This window comes from Meles meles, chromosome X (assembly GCF_922984935.1).
Source record: "Meles meles chromosome X, mMelMel3.1 paternal haplotype, whole genome shotgun sequence".
NCBI classification, from domain to species: domain Eukaryota; kingdom Metazoa; phylum Chordata; class Mammalia; order Carnivora; family Mustelidae; genus Meles; species Meles meles.
The window spans coordinates 20,042,193-20,066,020 of NC_060087.1; the positions used below are offsets into that span (position 1 = coordinate 20,042,193).

General features: G+C 40.0%; 1 protein-coding gene across 11 annotated transcripts in view; it reads left to right on the forward strand.

Moving 5' to 3' along the window:
• The window catches only part of ZFX (zinc finger protein X-linked), a 56,743-nt gene that overhangs the window by 19,909 nt on the left and 13,006 nt on the right, over positions 1–23,828 (forward strand). For 8 of the 11 annotated variants that reach the window (XM_045995245.1, XM_045995253.1, XM_045995244.1 and 5 more), the window contains 2 exons: positions 4,409–4,497; positions 7,440–8,009. In XM_045995245.1, the coding sequence (XP_045851201.1) occupies positions 4,437–4,497; positions 7,440–8,009 (631 nt within the window). In that variant the 5' untranslated portion in view covers positions 4,409–4,436. Of the gene's footprint in view, positions 1–629; positions 649–4,408; positions 4,498–5,770; positions 5,826–7,439; positions 8,010–8,224; positions 9,171–23,828 lie in introns of those variants that run through there. The other 3 variants (XM_045995252.1, XM_045995251.1, XM_045995254.1) reach the window with 3 other exon arrangements.

The following is a 23,828-nucleotide window of genomic DNA, read 5'->3' on the forward strand; positions in this document are numbered from 1 at the left end:
ATGAAAAATAGTCAAAACTGTTTAATAATTACTGCTCACCTATCTCAAAAATAAGGTGAGTGGATACCCACCACTTGGGCCAGTATATCTGTTAGAAAATAAATGGATAGGATGTAAAATGATGGGAATAATGGCTAATAAGTCTGTTGTGATAGCTGGGGTTAATATTTTCCAGCAGCTGGCATGTTGGGGAACTGCAAGCTTTCTGAGCAAGGGAGTGCCCTGTTCAAAGCAGTGCTTGGGAGGATCAGTGTGCAGCAGATGTGACTTGCAGGACCGCCTCCTCAGGACTCGGCCCCCAGCCCTCGCTCAGAACAGGCTTCCTCGTCATTTGTTGTGGGAGTGGCAGAAAGGCCAGTGGAGAGGCTATTTTCATCCCCCGTTCCGGGGCGGGGGCGGAGGCGGGGGCGGGGCGGGGTGGGCGGTGGGAATCAGGAAATAGGAAGCTCAGAGTAAGCGGTGACGGTGACGGTGACGCTGGGAATAGAGAGGGACAGATTCCTGAGAAGTTGTGGAGAAGAAACGGAGAAGGTCTGACAGCCTCATTGAATTTAAGCAGGGAAGAAGGAAAAGGCCATAATGGCCATGTCAGGAGAAAGCAGGGTTCTGTCCTGATGAAAATGTTCCGCAGGCAGTCTGGTCCTGGAAGTAAGTGTTAGGTGCTACCCTGAGTGTGGATTTGGGGACTCATCTTTGTGTGCATGGCAGTTGAAACCGTGGAATAAAAAGAACAAAAGAGGGCTGATCTTTTGGGGCAAGGCTGCAGTAAGGAGTGGGGAGGCAGAGTAACTAGCAGTTGGCAAGGTGGGAAGAGAAATGAGAGAATTCTGGAATCCCGGGGAGTGATAATCTGTCAAATAGAAAAGCCAAGGAGGATGAATACCCAGCAAAATAATTTTTAGTGTGCGGGTTGAGAATTCTTAGAGCTGATGGGATTCAGTTTTGTAGGGAAACTGGAGAGAGGGCCTTAATACCCTAACAATCCTATTTATTGGCCTCTTAATTGGCTTAATTTTGGAAAGTAGTATGGCATTATGTTTAGAAGATTAATTTACTGTTTATCATTTTGTAATTACATTTTTAAGGGGGGAGAAGAGGAAACATTATGGTCAGAGATGATTTTATTGTATTTATTTATTTTTATTTTCTAAAGAATTTATTTTTGAGAAAGCGAGAGAACACGAGTGGGGGGCCAGGGGGAGAGGGAGAAGCAGACTTCCCACTGAGCAGGAAGCCTGACAGGGGGCTTGATTCCAGGACCCAGGACCAACTGAGCCACCCAGATGCCCTGCCAGAGGTGATTTTAATGGGGAGAGAGCAGTTGACAGCTTATTTAGAGCATGTATATTTTCCATTTTTCATAGTTGAAAATTTTTTGTTACTTTTAATTTGAAGCAGTTTGAATAAATAACACAAAACAGGTCCTTCTTTGAAAATGAATATGTCTGAGATTACATGTTGAAAATCATTTATTATATTAATGTTATTTCAGTTTTTCATGGATATTTAAGAACTATATGTAAGTTTAACATCTGAAAATAAGATATGTATAAATAAATACTGCAACAAGTAAAATCAGAGTAAAAGGATAAAAGTGCTGTAGAAATTCAGAGGAAGGAAAGATTATTTTCAGGTGTGTGTGTGTCTTAAGGGGATTTGGGGAAAAGGTCTAAGCAGAGTTAATAAGGGAAAAGAGTTCTGGGTAGAGGCAACCCTGAGCTCAGTGCAGAGCTGAGATCTTAGTGGGGACATGGGACATTTTTGTTTGGCTGAAGTGTGCTCCTGCAGTCGTGGGGGGTGGTGGTTGAAGGGAAGGTAAGGGAGAGAATGATGGAAAGATAGATAGTTTGGGGCTGGAATTCAGAAGATGACAGGAGTGTGAACTTTATTTGGAAGCAGCAAGAAGCCATTAAATATTTTTCAGCAGAAGAATGACATCATCTAGGTGAATCTTTAGAAAAATGACTCTTGGGGCACCTGGCTGGCTCATTCACAGTGTGGGACTCATAATCTGGGGGTTGTGAGTTTGAGCCCCGTGTTGGTTATAGAGATTACTAAAATAATAAACTAAAAATTTTGCACTTTCTGTTACTTGAAATTTTAGTAAGAGGCATTCAGTATTTATATCACCAGCAAAAAATGATAAATGTAAAAGAAAAATGCATCTAAATAGTACCATTTAGGCCGGATTAGAAAGTGAGAAAGTAGATAAGGAAACCAGTGAGGAAGGAGGTTTATGCAGTATGTACAACATGAATAAACCACAATCCTTTATTAGTAATTAGTATTAAATGTGTAGTATTAGTTAGGATCTTCATTTTTTTAAGATTTACTTATTTTAGAGAGAGTGAGAGTGTCTGTGTGTGAGCAGTGGGAAGGGCAGAAGGAGAGGGATCCTCCAGCTGACTCCCTGCAAAGTGCAGAGGAGCCCAATGTAGGGCTTGATCCCACAATTCCAAGATCATGACCTGAGTAGAAACCAAGAGTCAGCTGCTCAATCGACTGAGCTACTTAGGCACCCCAAGTTTTTTTGTTTTTGTAAGTTTGGGCTTAAGTAGACAGAAGGGAGCATTAAGGTCATTGGGTTGTCGTGTAAAAACCCAAGGCAGGTAAGGTTCTATAGCTGGATTTCAGAAAGGTCTAGAACCAGGAGCTAAAAAGCTTTTGGTAAACCTCCCCTCCCTACTCCCTCTACTTTATTTCTCCGAGCATTCCTTGGATTCTTTTTTAATTTTTTTATATCTAAAACTTATCTCACTAATCTAACCTGAAGTTGGAAAATGGCCTTCCTCATGTCCTGTGTTACAGCCAGGGTTGGCAGTGTTGGGGAGAAGACCTTTGTTCATGGTTTCAGATTCTCAGGGATAAGACTTTGATTTTATTATGCTCACAGATCAACTTGTGTTTACTTTTTTTTACCTAGTGCCAGTCAACTGTGGCCTGGAGAGCATAAGTACACTGTGGGAATTTACTTCTCTAGATTGGAGAGTCAGTTAAGAGGGATCAGCGTAAGTTAGGCAGAATGCCCAAGGGGTGTTTTTACTGCAGTTAGCATTTTGAATTTTTACAGTTGTTTAATGTATTGGTTGAAAGATAGCAGACTACATTAAATTTAGAGAAGTAATAGGGAAATTGTGGAGAAATTTCCCTCCAGTAAGCTGTAGAGTGTGATTAAATTGAACTTTAATAAAACTGATTACCATTCTGGGAATATGGGGTATAGGGACTGAGAGGAGACAAGAGTGCTGGGGTGCCGGAAATGTTCTGGATCCTGATCTGGGTAGTTTAGTGATTATACAGGTTTATGCCTGTAAGAATTGATCAAGATGTGGGGCACCTGGGTGGCCCACTTGGTTAAGCATCCAACTCTTGATTTCAGCGCAGGTCATGATCTCTGGATTATAAGATCAAGCCCTGCTTCGGGCTCTGTGCTCATTGGGGGAGTCTGTTTGAGATTCTGTCTCTGCCTCCCCCCATGTTGTCTCTGTCTCTCTCTAAAATAAATAAATCTTCAAAAAAATTCATCAAGATGTGTATACGTGATGTGAAAGCAGTATCTCAGTTAAAAAGCTAGGCGTAGAGACGCCTGGGTGGCTCAGTCAGTTAAGTGTCTGCCTTCAGGTCAAGTCATGATCTTTGGGTTCTGGGATCAACCTCCACATCTGGCTCCCTGCTCAGTGGTGAGTCTGCTTTTCCTCTCTCCCTCTGCTTGCCACTTCCCCTGCTTGTGCTCTCTTTCTCTAAATAAATAAAATCTTAAAAAAAAAAAGCTAGGCATATCTTACTTGTTTGGTTTATCTGCCTTCCCTTGTCATCTAGATGCCCATATATCATTGGATATCACTTAAGTTCTCTTTAATTTAGGTAGATAAATTTTTTTAAAAGGATTTTATTTAGTTGCTAGAGAAAGAGAGAGGGAGAGCGAGCGAGCGCACAAGCAGGGGGAGCGGCAGGCAGAGGGAGAAGTTCTCCCTGCTCAGCAGGGAGCCCAATGTGGGGACTCCATCCCAGGATCCCAGGATCATGACCTGAAGGCAGACACTTAACTGACTGAGCCCCCAGGCATCCCTAGGTAGATAAATTTTTTTTTTTTTAAGATTTTACTTATTTATTTGACAGATCACAAGTAGGCAGAGAGGCAGGCAGAGAGAGAGGGGGAAGCAGGCTCCCTGCTGAGCAGAGAGCCTGATTTGGGGCTCTATCCCAGGCAGGACCCTGAAATCATGACCTAAGCCGAAGGCAGAGGCTTAACCCACTGAGCCACTCAGGTGTCCCAGATAAATTTTTGGTAGGTGTTCATCTCTCACGTAATTTCGAATGTTTCAGAAATGTAAATATCATGATGAGATTTTTAATACATGATGATATTAAAAAAGTAATGCTTGGTTTACTTTTTTTTCTGATTTAGGAACTGTGACTGATGAGAATTAAAGGCCATGGATGAAGATGGACTTGAATTACAACCACAAGAGCCAAACTCATTTTTTGATGCAACAGGTATAACTTGGTTTGTTGTGCTTCCCTACTACCAGATTTGGAGTTGGCTATCAAGTGGACAAATTGCTAGACTCTCACATTGATACTCACACTTAGGTATATTTTTATCCTGTCATGCCTACATTTGTTAAAATGAGCACATCATTATTCCTGTCCTTAAAAATGTGTTTTTCTCACAACCAGCATTCGTGTTCTTCTCCATAATAGCAGAGTATCAAAGCGCGGGTGCTCCCTTCAGTTGTTCGCATCTTGCCGAGTTATAGTGCTGAGTCCGGTTGTTTCTCCCTTTGAAAATGTTCCTTGCTTACATCTCTTCATTTGACTTCCTCCCCCATAGACGTTCTCTGTTGGCTCATTCTTAGTCTGCAGTAGTTTTTAAATTCTTTTCCTTACCCTTAGTCTCTTTTGTCCAGCCTACTAATTAGAATACTGATCAAAAAACAACATGTGAATTGTATCATTTCTCTGTTTTCCATTACCCTAAAGGTAAAATATAAGCCTCAGGCCCTTCACATTCTGACCCTGTCCTACTTTAATAACGATGTCTCTCACAAGGTGACAAAAGGAGCCCTCTGCTTCAGGAAGATGGAGTCTTACCTCACTCTCCAAACTACAAGGACGATTAAATTCATGAAGTTCTAAAAATAGAAAAAAAATGTATTTACAGTTTCAGGTTACCCATGATTGCAGTTGTGTAGCATTGTACAGTGGTTATGCCAGGTTTTATAATGTAAAATGGTGTTTTATCCCACTAGGTAGCCACCCTTATAAATAAAATGTTGACTGGTTTTCCATTGGACTTAAAATGATCATATTGCAGTATATTAAAGAAATAGTGATTCACTTTATCAGGAAGTTAAATATTAATAATTTTTAAATTTTAATTTTTCCTTCAATCCTCTTCAATCTCTAAATCCAGTGGGGGTATATGTATTTTTCTTAACAACTTGGAATAGTCTTTTAACTTACATTTGGTAACTTCAGTTTGATAATGATAAATACAAGGGTATAATTCTCTCTTCATTAGAACATGAAGTAGAATTAACGTGCTTGAAAGAGAGACTAAGCTCTTTGGAGAAAAACACACACTATTTAGTAGCTTAATCTTGCCACAAGTGAGCCTGGGTCATTGGCTAAGTGGTAGATTGAAGGGCTGTTGCATTTCAGCCCTGATTGTTAACACTTATGGTGTTTGTTTATCTTTGAGCAAGTCACTTAGTCTGTCAGGGCCTCCATTTTCATGTCCTAATAATAATGAAACCTCTCATTACAGTTTTTCAGAATACTTCCCATACATTCCCATTTGATCATCACAACAGTCCTGTGAGGTATGCATGGCAGATACTACTGTCCTCATTTGACTGATGAGGAAACCGAAACTCAGAGGTTAAATGACTTGCCCAAGGTCACAAAATGAACAAGTGTCCAAACTGTATTCTCTGATTTAGATTTTGTAACCAGTCTTCTTGCCACCAAATGCTCTCATCTTCATGTCTGTGAAATGGAGATTACAATGATCTGTTGCTGATGTTAATATTGAGAATATGGAAGATAAATGAGTATAAAGCATTTTGTAGAAGTTCTATAGAAATTAAAGCAAACATACTGTGTATTATTTCTAGATGTGATTAAAATGGATATTAACTGGCTGTAAGATTTCCTACATTTTTTTAATGATTTTTTTTTTTTTGGCCCTTGTTAGTAATTCTTTGTTAAACAAAGCCATATGTCTCTGAGGACCTGGCCAGTGACACACAATTGTTGAGTTAGGCAGCTGCTTGGACTCAGCCTGGTTTGAGTCACTTCCAGAATCACCAATCAACAGAATAGCATTTTAAGTTAAGACTTTTATAAAACTTTGTTTTTCTCTAGACCAGGGTCCAAGATACTGGATTTGTTTTCTTTTATCCTATGTTTTTGGCGTGGATATTTGATTTTGATTCCCATTTGTGGCATTCGTTCAGATTGATATTTATGGAGCACCATCATTGTGCGAACTGTGTGATCTTGGTGAAGTCATTTAATCTCAGCGGGGCTTCAACTGATTCAACCCTCTACCTTTATTCCTTAATTGCAGAGTGGACTAGAGTAAGGTTTTTTATATTTTGAGGAGCTGCCTGGGGGCTTGGGATATGGGGGGACAGGAGGAGGCTGGGCGGAGACCAAATACCCTGGTGAAGTTGGGGCAGGCACCATTCCAACTAACCTTGGCCTCCACCACTCCAGAGCAGCTGCACTTTTATGCATCTCATCTGTCCACAGAGACTCCTTAGCCAGTTGTCTTTTCTCTGTAACTGTGGCCTTCTAGCCCTCTTTTCGTTTATGCCCTGATCCTTTTATATCCTAGATTCAGAGGATAATTTCTAAATTTCCACAGTCATAAATGGAGGGTATTGGTGAGATACTGTTCTCGAACAAAGGGGGAGAAAGGGATAAAAATGGAAGGGGTGAAAACAAAAGAGATACATGGGAGAGGTGGAAAGATGAAAAAATATGAGCTGAGGAGAAAGAGATGGAACAAGAAGGAAAAAGAAATGAAAACACATATAATGAAGGAAATGGTGTATTTGTCGCTTGAACTTGCATTACTTATTTTTAGAATCATCCCTTAAGTACCTTTGCATATGGGATTAACTTTAGTGAGCCTAGAATTTTACTTTGATGATTTTCTGTGCGTGTGTGTGTGAGACTGTCAGGTGCCTTGTTTTTCTGTATTTCCTTATGTGTCAATTGATTTGGGATGAGAGTAAAAGTTCTTGTATTAAAAATTTATGTTTCTGGTATGATTCAAAAATAGATTCCCTCTTTGATCTGTGTTAGTGTTTGAGAAAACCGAGGAGCTAGTCTGTTTTACTAGTAGGAATGAAATAGTTTGTACATTATTTGAGGTAGTCATGCATACCTACGTGTAATTTGTGATTTTAATTTTGTTTTTTTTTAAGGAGCTGATGCTGCACACATGGACGGTGATCAGATTGTTGTGGAAGTACAAGAAACTGTTTTTGTTTCAGATGTTGTGGATTCAGACATAACTGTGCATAACTTTGTTCCTGATGACCCAGACTCAGTTGTGATCCAGGATGTTATTGAGGATGTTGTTATAGAAGATGTTCAGTGCCCCGATATCATGGAAGAAGCAGATGTGTCTGAAACAGTCATCATTCCTGAGCAAGTGCTGGACTCAGATGTAACTGAAGAAGTTTCTTTAGCACATTGCACAGTCCCAGATGATGTTTTAGCTTCCGACATTACTTCAGCCTCAATGTCTATGCCAGAACACGTCTTGACGAGTGAATCCATACACGTGTCCGATGTTGGACATGTTGAACACGTGGTTCATGACAGTGTAGTGGAAGCAGAAATCGTCACCGACCCTCTGACAACGGACGTCGTTTCAGAAGAAGTACTGGTAGCAGATTGTGCCTCTGAAGCAGTCATAGATGCCAATGGGATCCCTGTGGACCAGCAAGATGATGACAAAAGCAACTGTGAGGACTACCTTATGATTTCCTGTAAGTCTTGGGGTACCGTGATTGTCAAAGGTATTTTTGAAGGCTATCTTTCCTAACTTACATCAGGGGTGAAATTTTCTTGACTTCTATAAAATTAAAGTAAATCTCATAGATCTACCTGCATTGTTTCAGTTTGGAGCCTATAAGATAACCCAGAATTAAAAGTGAAATGGTGCAGAGTAAAGAGGCGTTTCTCTATAAGGACACAATAGAAAGATGAGATTTCTTCAGTCTAGAAAGACAAAGATGGAAAGGAGTAGAACTGAACTTTCTGAAATCATGAAGGATGTGATTAGGCTGTTATGAGCCTTTATTAGAATTAGGAATCCTCTTGAAACTAAAAAGGAGTTCAACCTGGAAAAAAGTGTATAACCAAACTAACATTCTTGTATATGGATGCACAGTGCTACTTATGTACTACTTACGTACTTACTCTCCTTACATGTGAAATGCTATTTCTATAACAGCATGGAAAAGAGCTCTGGCGTAGTATTGAAACTTTAAATGATTCCAAAACGTGATTTCAAGTATGATGGACTCATAGTAGGTTATTGAAGAAAGTAAGGTGTTTTGGAACACACTCGAACATTTTTAACTTAACGTCTGGAAGGATAGCTGTGTCTTTTTACAACCTGTTTCTTGGTACCACTTTCAAAGATAAAATCCTCAATTGGATAGACCACAGTTCTGACCCACTATGGGGATTCTTGTGCCTTTAGGAACTAAACGTCAAACAAAGACTCACAGACTATTTGCTTATATAAATTCACAAGACTGTTTGCTTTGCTTGAATACCTGTTACAATAGAGGAATTTCACATAACATATATTGGAGTCCACCAGCATTTTAGGAAATACCTTTTAAAAGCTCCAGATTTTGGAAATCCGAGAACTCTGTGTGAAGAGGAAGAAAACGCCTTCATTGAACACATGTGTTTGGTTTCCCTACTCTGTGTTAGACATTGTTGTAAGTAGTGCAGATATGGATAGGTGATAAGTAAAAAAAAAAAAAATACATAAAACCATTGTTACTAGAGAGCTCACAGTCCACTGCAGGAAAGAAAGAGAGGTTGCACTGTGATGCAGAGACATGATCAAGTTGCTGTGGAGACAAGATGGAGTTGCTGACCTGAGCTCAAGAATGAGTTCTAGTTTTTACCAGGTGAAGAAGGGCACGAATTGGGAGGGAGTCATTCCAGGCAAATTGTATAGTATGTTTAAAAAGAAAAAAAAAAAAAAAAGTCCTGGCCTTTGCTGGGAATGATGGGAACTTTAGGAGGTACTTGTGTATCTTTGGGTACTTCTTGGTGAATTCATTAGAACAAATTTCTTGAAACAGAATTGCTAGATCAGAAGGTATACACATTTATAAGTCTGGTGATATTGCCTCAATATTCTGCCTAATAATAACTCCCGCGCCAGGTTTATGAGAAGATCATTTCCCTATACAACTGACCAACACGGTATTTTCCTTTTTAGTTTCTGCCAATCTCACGGAAAAATACAATAGCCATTTGAAGTTTGAGTTTATTTTAGCAAGATAATTTTGATAGTGATACAGAATAAGAATAGATGAGGGAGAGACTAGTGGTAGAGGTTAGTTGAAATGGTTCGTTTATGAGATAAAGAAGATCCTAAGTGGCTTTATAGGAATGGGGATGAAAGGGGCAACTAGATTCAAGAGTTCAGGAAGTAGGGGGCACCTGGGTGGCTCAGTGGTTTAAGCCTCTGCCTTCGGCTCAGGTCATGATCTCAGGGTCCTGGGATTGAGCCCCACATGGGGCTCTCTGCTCAGCAGGGAGCCTGCTTCCTCCTCTCTCTCTTTGCTTGCCTCTCTGCCTACTTGTGATCTCTCTCTGTCAAATAAATAAAATCTTAAAAAAAAAATTGAGGAAGTAAAATGAATGGGATTTGGTGACACATATAATAGGGGTGGGGAGCTGAGGGAGAAAAAAATTCATGGAGGAGCCAAAGATTTCTGCCAATGGCAGAAAATTGGGGAATTGGGTGCCTGGGCATGCTGTTACCTGAGAGGGGGAGATTTGGTGCAGAGAACATGACTTAGGACCTGTTAGAAGTTAGAGTTGCTCGCTGGGGTCAATCTAATGGATGTTTTTTCTAAGCAGTTGATAATAGGAATTTGCTCCCTTTTTTTTTTTTAATATTTTATTTTTTTATTTGACAGAGAAAGAGATCACAAGTAGAGAGGCAGGTGGAGAGAGAGGGGGGAAGCAGGCTCCCCGCTTAGCAGGGAGCCCGATTCGGGGCTCGATCCCAGGACCCTGAGGTCATGACCTGAGCTGAAGGCAGAGGCTTTAATCCACTGAGCCACAGGATAGATCTATTACAGGATAGATTATTTAGCTGCGTTGAGGGGCTGGCTGAGATTGGGAGTCTAGTTTGTATGTCAGATACGCCATTCAGTGTGAAAACACCATTTTGAAATACCACTACCAGATTTTCTGTTGTAAGAACAGGCAACCCAGAGGCAAGGCTGAAGAAAGTAAGGAGTTGGGTTCATCGTACTTTATGAAGGCAAAGGGCAAAAAGGATCTGGTGAAATATTTAGGAGACAGCACTCTTGGTTCTCCTTGACTTCCCTTTTCGTTGAAACTTGTTTGCTAAGGAGTAAAATGTATAGCATTGGTTTGACCTGTAGTTTCATACTGCCTCTTGCCTTCGTTACTCTGTTAGGAAGTTCAGCCTTCCAGGAATGTCATTTAAAAAACCCACCAAACGTTGATTTAGTAAGGGTTGACATAGTATACTAGATTCTTTTTTTCTTTATTAAGATTTTATTTATTGAGAGAGAGAGCACACGAGCAGTGGGAGGGGCAGAGGGAGAAGCAGACTCTCCACTGAGCAGGGAGCTGGACATAGGGCTCATCCCAGGACCCTGAGATCGCGACCTGAGCTGAAGGCGGATGCTTAACCAGCTGAGCCACCCAGAGACCCCAGTATACTAGAATACACTGTATTACAGAGTCCAGACTTACAGAATTTTCATTAAAAATCTTACAGTCCTCTTTCTTTTGGTCCCTGGGTTTCTGCTAGTTTACATAGATTTTAATGTTCCTTAAAAAGCAAATAAGGATGGACACAAACTTTTATTGTTATGTATTTTTATATACTTTATATATGTATATAAGTTAACAATACAGTGATAGTTTTTTCTTTTCTTTTTTTAAAAAGATTTATTTATTTACTTTAGAGATAAAGAGAGTATGCAAGTAGTGGGGGGCGGGCAGAGGGAGAGAGAGAATCCTTAAGCAGACTCCCCGGTGAGCACAGAGCTTGCTATGGGGCTCAGTCCCAGGACCCTGAGATCATGACCTGAGCCAGAATCAAGAGTTGGCCGCCTAACCAACTGACTCACCTACCCAGGTGCCCCTATTCCTTTCCTTTTAAAATAGAATGTCACATCCAAGCTCAAAGAATACAGAGCACACACACACATACACGTGTGCATGCATTACCTAATCCCCCTATTTTACTATAATGAAAAGGTTTGATTACTTTTATTTAAAAAAAAATTTTTAAAGCACTATTTATTTATTTTTGGGAGAGAGAGAGGAAGAGAAAGAGAAAGCATGAGTGGAGGGGCTAAGGGAGACAGAGAATCCCAAACAGACTCCACTCCAGGCCGGGAGCTCGACACAGGGCTTGATCTGACGACCTTGAAATAATGACCTGAGCTGAAACCAAAGTCGGACGCTTAGCCAGCTGCGCCATCCAGGTGCCCCTGATTGCTTTTAAGTTGGGTTTAGGGATGGTGACTTTGGAGGGGGCAATGGTGCCTTTTCGTAGTATCTGTTGTTCTTTTGCAGATACTTCATTCGTTTTTCCTCCATTCCATACCATCATCCCTTTTCCTTTCAAAGTATAGTCATGTTAAAAAATTTAATTTACTACTGGCTTTGGAACAAACACGTTGAATGCTTTGGAATTAATTAGCATTTCTCCTGTTTCTGCCTCCCAGTGCTGCATTTCACCTTAAAACCAAAATAGATTTCAGAAGTTTAGGATTGAAAAAGGCGTTGTGGTAAGCATATAGGGGAACTATGGTCTGATTTTCTCCATGATAGAGAATGCAGAAATGCTGTTACTAGCAGTCAACTTCAGTGCTTTTCATAAAATGATGAGAGATAGTAGTATCTCTGAATTCCCATGATACTTATTTACCTCATGGTCAGAGAACATGAACAGACATCTAAATACTCTTTAAAATTTTCAGTAAGTCATTAGATCTAAGAGCCTAATAAACAGCTTTTAATAAAGTCTTTAGTGTCTACCCTGGCAGATTTCTTCCCTCTGAAGGTCTCATTTAAAATGATGACAAAGGGGTACATGGGTGGCTCAGTCATTGAGCATCTGCCTTCGGCTCAGGTTATGATCCCAGGGTCCTGGGATCAAGCTCTGCATCGGGCTCCCTGTTCAGGGGGAAGCCTGCTTTTCCCTCTGCCACTCCCCTGCTTGTGTTCCCTCTCTCGCTGTGTCTCTCTCTGTCAAATAAATAAATAAAAATCTTTAAAAAAAAAAAACTAAAACGATGACGAAGTAGCAATCCTCATTCTTTACAGTGTCCTGATGGTGTATATAGACACAAATGTTCTTTGTCACACTAGAGCTGCCTTTGAGGCCACAATGACCTCTTGATGCCATCTCTGCCGTCTAGATGTTATGATTGCTTCTGAATTTGATGGTCTTTGTCTTGAAAATAGGAAGTACCCACTGCATCTTAGCCATTGATGTATCTTCTTCATCAAATTCCATGCCTGTTAGTGTGAAATAAATATTAGTTGAATATACGAAGGCTGTAGCTGCAAGTCTGTAGGCATTGTGCCACATTGAAGGAGTTAATAATTCATTTCTTCCCTACCAAAAGCTGTTGGTTCTCACTTGGTTCTGGTTAGGCTAGATACGGTGGTACCGCTTTAGAGCACTTAGAGAGCTTTCTGGGTCTCTGAGGTGGAATGTTTGAGTCATCCATGTGTTAACCAAGTTGTTTTTTAGTTCTCTTTTAATCTGAGACAGCTGCCAGACATCCCTGAGTTCTTTGCAGTGGTCTTCAGCCTCCTGGACTTTCACTTTGCAGCTGTGTAGTCAAGATGCTATTTTGTCCAACATCAATTTGTACAATAGGGAAAGCTGGAGAAGCTCTGGTGATGATGAGTCAGGCGCTGCCTTACGACAGCTGCACGCAGCAGAGTACTCTCTGGGTGCCTCTGGTATTACCCACTCTTTCGATCTTGTTGACATGTCCCATGTCTTTTAATTAGAACAGTTAGAAGAGGAACAGGAGCTAGGTATTCTTTCTAATCCTAGATTCAACTTAAGTGTTGAAGTAAACTTTTTTTGGTAACAGCTCTGCACATGTAACAGCGTGTAACACATGCCAGACTGTTCGCCCATTGGAAGTGTGCAAATCAGTGGTTTTTAGTGTGTCCACTCACTTGTGCAGCCATCATCAGACTTCAAAAAATTTTAGTTACCCCAGGGAGAAACGTCATACCCTTTAGCTATCACTCCCATCAATCCTCTCTGTCCCTTCCAGATCTAAGCAACCCCTAATCTGCTTTCTGCCTGGATAGATTTGCCTGTTAGGGATATTTCCTATAAACGGAGTCCTGTAATACATGATCTTTATGACGGGCTCTTTTCACTTAGCAGAACGTTTTCAACGTTCATCCGTGTTGCTTTAGGGGTCAGCGCTTCTTTCCTTTTTATTACTGAAGACTGTTCCCATCTTCCCGGTGTACAGGGTATATGTTTTAGTCCATTTGTAAGTTGTTTCTTCTCTTTGGCTGTTGCAGCTATGATTTTAACATTTGCATTCAAGTTTTTGTGGACATACATTTCTTATGTGGAATTGCTGGGTCATATGGTAACTCTTATGTTTACTCTTTTAAGGAAGTGCCAGAGTGTTTTCTAAAGGGGCTGCACCATTTTGCATTCCCACCAGCAGTGTGCGAGGGTTCCAGTGTCTCCACACCCTTTGTAGCACTTGTGAATACTGTCTTTTTTTTTTTTTAATCCTAGCCATCTTGGTGGATGGGAAGCAATAGCCTGTTGTGGTTTTGATTGCATTTCTGTGATGGTTAATGATGTCAAGCAGTTTTTCATGTGCTTATTGGCCATTTGGATATATTCTTTGAAGAAATGTCTATTCAGATGCCTTGCTTATTTTTAAATTGAATTACTTGCCTTTTTATTATTGAGTTGAAAGAATTCTTTGTATATTCTAGTTACAAGTCCCTTACAAGATAAATGATTTACAGGTATGTTGTCCCGTTCTGTCCGTAGTCTCCACTTCCTGGATAGTGTCCTTTGATGTACAAAAGCTTTAAATCTTGATGAAGTCCAATTTATATATTTTTCTGTTGCTGTGCTTTTGGTCTCATATTTAAGAAACTGCTTCCTCATCCAAGGTTATGAAGATTTACACCTGTGTTTCCTTTTAAGAGTTTTATAGCTTTGGTTCTTGCATTTAGGCCTTTGATCCATTTTAGGTTTATTTTTGTGTATGATGTGAGGTAGATAAGGAGCGAACTTCATTCTTTGGCATGTGGATATTCAGTTGTCCTAGCACCATTTGTTGAAAAAACAATTCTTTCCCCATTGAATGTTCTTGGCACTCTTGTTGAAAATAATTGACTGTAAATGTGAAGGGTTTATTTTTGGGGCTTTTAACTCTGTTCCTTATACTAGTTCCTTATACTATCCTTATACTAGTTCCATGCTGTCAAGAATGCCTTGTAAATTTGCAAAATTTAGTACTCTCAATGTTAAAGTTTAAATTTTTAAGTCCAGGCAAAAACGCATAATTCAGTTTTAAAAGGTGTAACACCATAAGTGATGGCGACATTGTACGTTCTTACGGAACACACTGGTGCTTTGGGCATGCTTGCCTGTCTTACGGTAACATCAGGGGAAACAACTAATACACCTCCGCAGCATGCGGTCCTTCCGGTCAAAAATTGAACACTTAGCCATAGAGCCTCTTCTCTAATGTCAGCCTATATGATGCTTCATTTCATTTCTATACATTTCTATACATTTCTATACATTTAATAAAATGTGCTCTAGGTTATTTTAAGCAGTTTTAAAATAGATACATTAAGAAAAATTATAGCAAATAATTAAAACTTAGAATCCTTTAAACTAGTTTGGTTAAATGAAAGTATGCCATAATTTTTAACATGTTGATTATAAAATTGGAAATTTTTACTTTGTTCAGACCGTAAACTTAATAAAAGTTATGACAGTGAGTGTGGAGTAATAATACAGCTGTCTTCTCTCCATTTAGTTGGTTTTATACACTAAGGTTAAAGACGTTTTCACTAAGAGATTTTGAAATACTGTTTTCTACAGTATGTAACTGCTTGTATAAAAGCTGAGTGATAATAAATCATTAGATTGGTTAGTTCTTAACTAATGCTTCTTAAGCTCTTTTGGTTTGGTGGCATTTATGTAATTTAAGTCCATTTGAGTTAGTATTTCAAGAAGAGCTCAGGTGCTAATGTGTGGAACGTGTTCATCAGACCTTTTTTTTTTTTTTAAGATTTTATTTATTTATTTGACAGAGAGATATCACAAGTAGGCAGAGAGGCAGGCAGAGAGAGTGAGAGGGAAGCAGGCTCCCTGCTGAGCAGAGAGCCCGATGCGGGACTCGATCCCAGGACCCTGAGATCATGACCCGAGCCGAAGGCAGCGGCTTAAACCACTGAGCCACCCAGGCGCCCCAGACCTATTTTTTTAAAATGACCCTTGAGTCAGTTTGCAGGTTTGTTGTTAATAAAGGTCACTTTTCAAAGGGAAAATATTTATGACTATATTTGTGGTTTGATTGTTACCAAGTCAAAATGGACAACTAAGAAAAAAAAATTTTTTTTTTTAAATATTTTATTTATTTGACAGAGAGAAATCACAACTAGGCAGAGAGGCAGGCAGAGAGAGAGGAGGAAGCAGGCTCCCGCTGAGCAGAGAGCCGGACGTGGGGCTCGGCTCGATCCCAGGACCCTGGGATCATGACCTGAGCCGAAGGCAGAGGCTTTAACCCACTGAGCCACCCAGGCGCCCCAAGAAAAATTTTTTGACTTAAGCTGTTTTATCCCAGGAAAGATTGTAGATTTTTTTTTTTTAAAGATTTTATTTATTTATTTGATAGACAGAGATGACAAGCAGGCAGAGAGGCAGGCAGAGAGAGAGGGGGTAAGCAGGCTCCCTGCTGAGCAGAGAGCCCGATATGGGGCTCGATCCCAGGACCTTGGGATCATGACCTGAGCCGAAGGCAGAGGCTTTAACCCACTGAGCCACCCAGGCGCCCCAAGATTGTAGATTTGTAACAAGTTGGTAACAACAAAAATAGGTAAGAGTAAACCTTCAATAAATAGTATCTGTGTGCCAGAACTTAGTGTATATTATTTTCTTTACACAACTTTATAATGTTGGTGTTATCACTCTTCTTAACATATTGGAAAACAGGATCAGTTTAAGTAACTTGACCGAAGTTATACATCCAGCTGGCATTAGATTGAGGATGTGAAATCAAGTGTGTTTTATTCCAAAGTGTCTACCCTCTACTCTCATATTGCCTTTCTTCGTGTGTGTGTGTATTTATATACATAGGAGTATAAAGCTCCTACTACAAAGCAGTAGAGTTTGGCTTAAATACTGCTTATAGGTGGGTGGAGGAGGCAACTAGAATTCAGTGGTTCTTAAAATTTATATTATTTTTAAAAATTTTAAAAATTTACAGTATTATTGAATACCCAATTTCAGTAGTGTTAGGAAATAATTTAAGGGACTTAAACATTTTCTTACTTAACTCATAGCTGAAGCCACCAAGACAGCCTCCAAATCCTATTCCATTGTTTTTCTATCTAAAAAATAAATTTTTTTTCAAATTTATGTTTAAATGAGAAAAAGAAATCATACATAAACTGTTATTTTTACTTTTGCCCATATTTACTTTCCTTGCAACTTCATTCATTCAGAAACATTTCTTGACCAGCCACAATAAGCTAGGAACCTTGGTAGCTGTTAGAGATAAACAGTGCAAGTCTCTGGCTTTTTAGAGTCCAGTACAGGATCCTGGAAGGAAGACAAACAGAAACAGATCATTACAGTTGATTGTGGAGGATACAAGACTGAAAATACAAAGTATTTTGGAAGCGTTAAGGGCGGAAATGGGGGGTGTGTGGATTTTTGGTATACTTCTGTGTGTTATGTGTTGTGAAAGCATTACAAACCAGAGTTCTGTGGAAGCTTGGTTGAAGACCTGAATGTATTTCATCTCTACTCCTGACCATTTCCTTCCCTCTCACAATTATTTTGGAGCAAATTCCATTCATCATTTCGTTCATAGGTATTTTAGTATGTATATCTGAAGGACAGTGATTTTTTTTTTTAATGAAACAGTATCATGGTCACATCTTTAAAAAAACAATTTGAGGTGCATTCATTTGAAAGATGAGTGGATGGGTAAGGCGGGAGGAATGGCAGGAGGGAGGAGGGCCTATTTAAAGGCAAGGAGATGTGAAAGATCTTGGAGTGTTCAGAGACTTACTCATTGGCGTGCAAATAATACCTTTGGCGAAGAAAATGGAGGAAATGGTGAGAAATAAGATAGACAAAATAGGCAGGGCCCAAATCATAAAGGCCCTTGAATGCACTAAGAAGCCCATTTTACCTTGTCAATATGGGGAGCTGTTAAAGGGTTGTAAGCAGATTAATAATAACATGGTTAGGCTGGTGGTTTGGAAAGATCATCCTCATGGCAGTGTTGAGAGCAAACAAGGTGAGAGTAAAATCAGAAACAAAAAGGGCACTATGGGAGATTTTAGTAGTTCAGGTAGGAAACTGATGATAGTTTGAAATAGCTCTTTCAGTAGAGTTTGGCAGAAACTGCTTCATGATATCTTTAGGAAGTAGAATTTGGATTAAATTTAGGCTTGAGGAAGAGGGAGAGTTCAAAGCTCTCTTCCTGGTTTCTGGCTTGTGGGGCTGGGCAGATGGTGAAACCATTACCAGAGGAGGAGCACGTTTGGACACGCTGCAGATCTGTCCACAAGGTTGCTGCCTGCATCCGTCCACGTGGTGCCCCTGGCCTTCCAGCTGAGGTGTTCTGACCAGATGGTCTGATGTTAGCTCCTAGTTAAGCACAACTTTTGGTCACAGTGGATAGCTAATAAAAAATGGTTTCGGGGGAGGGGAGCACCTGGGTGGCTCAGTGGGTTAAAGCCTCTGCCTTCCGCTCAGGTCATGATCCCAGGGTCCTGGGATTGAGCCCTGCATCAGGCTCTCTGCTCGGCAGGGAGCCTGCTTCCCTTACTCTCTCTCTGCCTGCCTCTCTGCCTACTTGTGATCTCTGTCTGTCAATAAATAAATAAAATCTTAAAAAAAAAAAAAGTTCTGGGGGAGGGGAGTGCCTGGGTGGTTCAGTCGGTGAAGTGTGCAGCTTGATTTTGGCTCAAGTCCTGATCTCAGGGTTGTAAGATTGAGCCCTATGCTGGGGCTTAAGATTCTCATTCTCCCTCTCCCTCTGCACCTTCCCCCGCAAAAGTGGTTCTGGGAATGAATGAGGAAATAAATCCAAACTTCTATGTTTAACGCATTAACTTTGAGGGTAAATACACTATGTTTAACGCATTAACTTTGAGGGTAAATACAATCTTATCGTTTATTTACTGATTTTCAGGGCTGTTAGTGTAGGAGACATATTAAAATATTTGTTTTATTCCTTTGTTCTGTGGGCAGATTGTTGGATGTTTCTGTATCTTACCATTATTTTTCTTTCCTCTGTCAGTTTTGTTTCTTAACCATTAGTAAACCACAATATAAAATTTTAGAGTTTTAAAAATATATATCCTCATGGGAATGTTTCTGAAATGTGAAAAAAGTCTTATTTAGGGAAGACATATTGAATAAGCTTTAAGCTTGTTCTGATGAAATTCAAAAAGATTTCTGTTAATCCGTCTAAAATTATTGTCTTTAGTGTGGGCATTCTGAATTTTCGGTTTAATGTTCAGTGTGGATGTCAGTTGGGTTTGTACCAAGAGTGAAGCAGTCAAGTAAGGCACATGCATTGTCCTCCCCTCTCCGCACCAAAAATAAGATTGGGTAAAAAGTCTGTATCTTGAAAGCCTTAGAAGCAGTTGGAGCTTCAGATGAGCCTTGTGACTCATATTTACTGTTTATCTGCTTGTGACCTAGACAAAATTGTCCAACGGCTTGCCCTTTGAACAGATCTATGATTACTTTGTGGGATAATGGGGGCTGGGCAGGGGAGAGAGAAATGAGGAGAGAGGGAAAGAAAGAACACGCTTCGAGAAATTCTTCAGTGTATGGCAACAGCGTTAGAGTCAGCCAGCTTTCCGTTTGGATGCCAGCCCAGCTGGTCATTAGCTGTATGATTCTGAGCAAATTTACTGATTTCTCTTTGGCCTTTGTTTTTTTATTAGTAAGATGGCAGTCCTTCTACCTGACCTGTGGACTGGTTAGGAGAATTCGAGATCCTATGCAGCAGGCACCCAGGACAGAGCCTGCCTGTCGGTAATGGCTAATCATTGTTGTCCACACAGAATCTCTCCGTTAGTGGCATCACTAACTCTGGACTGGCTTCACTTAAGACCTTCCTTTTGTCTGATTTGGGAATTCTTGGCTAAAGGCAGGCACAGGGTGGGATTGTGATAGTCGTTCCGTTCTTTTTCCCCTGAATGTATAGTACTAAGAAATCCATTCTTGGCTAACTAGATTTGGTTAGCTATATTTTAGACCAATTTGGCAAATATTTTTCCTAAGTTCTGTCTCTGACATCATGCTAGAGATCCCTGTAACTTAGGACAGCTCTGATCCTTTAATTCCCCTTCTATAGAATATGCTAATTTCATTAAATCTTTGAATGTCTCCAGGAAAGCTTCAAGAGGTAAAGGAGATAGATTATAACTAATCCTCTGAAATCTTTTATACGCTATATAATGAAAATAAGATGGAATTTTAACCACAGAAAGAGGGTTTCTAAGGAGGAAGCTAAGACAGGGATGCCCAAAAGTGAACTTGTAAGTGTATTTATCTGCTAGAACATCTGCTTACTCAGCAGAATGCTTCCTGCAGGTTCCTTAGTCTTAAGTGCTCAGATTTCAAATCTGTAAAGTGGAGATAAAACACCTAAGTCATGGAGCTGTTGTCATTGATATCATGATAAAATAGAGGGATACCACTGACTACAGTGTCTAGGACATAACAGTTGCTCATGAGCTCAGGTATCCTTTTAAGGGGAGCTACCCATCTGTGGTTATTTTTTTTTTAAAAGATTTTATTTATTTATTTGTGTGAGAGAGAGAACGAGCCCAAGCAGGGGGGGAAGCAGGCTCCACAATGAGCAGGGAGCCCAATGTGGGACTTGATTCCAGGACCCTGGGATCATGACCTCAGCCAAAGGCCGACGCTTAACCGACTGAGCCATTCAGGTGTCCCTAGGTATTTTTACCTGCTCACACAGGAAACCTTAAGACATTAAACAAGACCAAGTTTTTACTCTGTAGTTTTTTTCTTTTGATTGGATTTTGGGTTTAGAGGTTTAAAGATTGAAATGATTAAGTAGTAGTAAGATGATTGGGCTTACCAGAGTAACTTAGAACAGGTTCTTGGTTCAGAGAACCAAATTCTTTCTTCAATAGCAATACTGACTGTAGGGTCTTCTGCAAAGGCATGATTTCCCTCCATGATGTTAATCCTAACATTCACACATAGGGGTCTTGTTAAAACTTTAGAATAAAGATTTGTGTATTCAGACTGTCCCTTGAAATAAATTATTTAGGATGTTAAATCATCTTTATTTTTCTTTCAAAATTAACCTGTTTTAAGATCTATTAGGTGGCTAGCTTCTGGTTTGGGAAGGCTGGGATTTAGTGACTAAATCCATGTCCTCCTTGTGGTACTGGTCATGGTTTATATAGACTTCAAGCTTAATTAAGCTTTGTCCTTGAGACTGATTCCATCCAAGTAGCTTGAGTTTTCCTTCTTAATTGTGCTTTCTGAGAAATCTGTCCTTAAGTTTGACTGACTTCTCCATCCACGTAGGTTTTTCTTTGAGTCCTCCTTTTCCCAGTGACTCCCCTCTTGAAGCTTTTTTCTTTTTTTAAAGATTTTATTTATTTGCGAGAGAGAGACGGAGCGCGCGCGCACACAAACAAGTATTGGGGGGGGCAGGCAGAGGAAGAAGCAGACTCCCCATTGAGCAGGGAGGTCGATGTGGGACTGGATCCCAGGACACAGGGATCATGACCTGAGCCAAAGGCAGACGCTTAACCGACTGAGCCACCCGGGCGTCCATCCCCCTGGCCCACTGCCCCTGAAGTTTTTTACGTTTCTGCTCCATTCTGAAGTAGTTGCTTTCTAGGTTTAATGTATTACAGACATTCTGAAATTTTCCTTCCCTTATTTCCCCAGATTAATCCACTGTTTTATGGATTCCCTTGCCATCTTCTTTCTTGATTTACTCCCTTATTGTACTGGACCACATACTGAAATAACTTCTAAGGAGTATAGATTGTGTACTAAAAATATTTTTATTCTACCCGTAAATGGGATTGATAATTTGGTTAGATGTAGAATTCTAGGTTAAAGAGAATTTTCCTTCAGAACTTGTGTTGCTGTATTTCACTGTCACCTAGCATCTAGTGTTACAGTTTAGGAGCTTGATGTCATCTTGACTCTCATTCCTTTGTAAGTGTTTCTTTTTATTCTGAAAGCTTTAAAGATCTTTTTATCCCTCCTGGTCTGAAATACCATACATTTGTGCTTAGTTAGGTATAGGTATTTTCTTATACTGTGTTTTCAATAATGGTGAGTTCTTTGAATCTAAAAAATCTTAAGGTTTCTGAAATTTTTTTTTATTAATACAATATATTAATTGCAAGAAGAATCTCTGAAAGAAACAGAGTAAGTATATCCCAACAATTGTCTGAACCTCTGTGTTCCATTATGATAGTCATTAGCCACATGTGGCTCATTAAATTTAAGTTTAACTAAATGAAAAATAAAATTAGGTGTCTATTGTCTAAGTTGCACCAACCACATTTCAAGTGCTGAATAACCACATGTAGCTAGTGCAGATAGAGACATAGAACATTTCCAACGTGATCTTTTTTAAAAGCCAAAGAGGAAATGCAGAAGTTCAAAGAATATATTATGACAGTAGAGGCACCTAGAAAATAAACTAACAAAATTCAAAAAGAAGCTGAAGAGAAAAATAAAAATAGGATCAAGATAAAAGCTGCCATAGAAGCAACTATAAGAATAAATATGCCTCAGTAAATAAGCATGGACAGAGGATCCAGCTTTAGGAAATCACAAAAATGAAATGGTTAAGAAGAAAAAGGTGCAAGATGATTATGGAGAAGAAGGCTAGGTACAGGAGACAGATAAAGGAGGTAGACACATAAGGGGAGTTCTCAAAGAAGGGAACAGCCAATGAACTACAAAAATATTTATAGTGGAAGAAATTTTCCTAAAATAGAGATTGGAATATTTCACTGAATTTTCCTGAAATAAAGATCAAATCTTTCTTGTTTCAGGAAATTAATAGAATGATAAAACCAGGGGCGCCTGGGTGACTCAGTGGGTTAAAGCCTCTGCTTTCAGCTCAGATCATGATCCCAGGGTCCTGGGATTGAGCCCTGCATCGGGCTCTCTGCTCCGCAGAGAGCCTGCTTCCTCCTCTCTCTGCCTGTCTCTGTGCCTACTTGTGGTCTTTGTCTGTCGAATAAATAAATAAAATCTTTAAAAAAAAAAAGAATGATAAAACCAGCAAGTCATAATCATAGTGATGTTTAGTGAAATTTAAGGATCAAAAGTTGTAGGGACATCCACACAGAAATACTCAGTGTTTGAAGGGAGTGGAACAACTCTTCAAAGTTCTGAGAAAATGTAACTTAAGAATTTTATACCCAGGGTGTCTGGGTGGCTCAGTTGGTTGAGTGACTGCCTTCGGCTCAGGTCATGATCCCAAAGTCCCGGGACTGAGTCCCACATCGGGCTTCCAGCTCCATCAGCAGTCTGCTTCTCCCTCTGACCTTCACTCTCATGCCCTCTGTTACTCTTTCTCTCTCAAATAAATAAATAAAATAAAGAATTTTATACCCAGCCAATGTATTCTTCAAGTGAAGGCCACAGATTGACATTTTCATGTCAACCCTATTTGGTAATCTAAGGAAACCAAGGGATCATTCAGTATAAAGAACTCCAGAATGGAGAAACTGATAAAAGAGTTGGTAGTGGGGGCGCCTGGGTGGCTCAGTGGTTTAAGCCGCTGCCTTCAGCTCGGGTCATGATCTCGGGGTCCTGGGATCGAGTCCCGCATTGGGCTCTCTGCTCAGCAGGGAGCCTGCTTCCCTCTCTCTCTCTCTCTGCCTGCCTCTCTGCCTACTGTGATCTCTCTCTGTGAAATAAATAAATAAAATCTTTAAAAAAAAAAAAAAAAAGAGTTGGTAGTGAGCATTGGCATTCCTTTAATATTTAAATAACTATAAAATATTTGGGACAGGGAGGGGCACCTAGGAGGGCCCCACTCTCAGTTTTGGCTCAGATCATAATCTCACAGTCATGAGACTGATCCCAGCATTGGGCTCCAAGCTAAGCGTGGAGCCTGCTTAAGATTCTCCATCTCCCTTTGCTGACCCCATCCCCTACAGGTGTGTTCTCTCCTCCTCTCTCAAAAAAAAAATAAATAATAAGAAGAAGGGGGATGGGAGGGTATTGATATGTTCATCTCCGTATCTTTCATAGTAGGATAACAGTAGATACTGGCCTTAAAAGT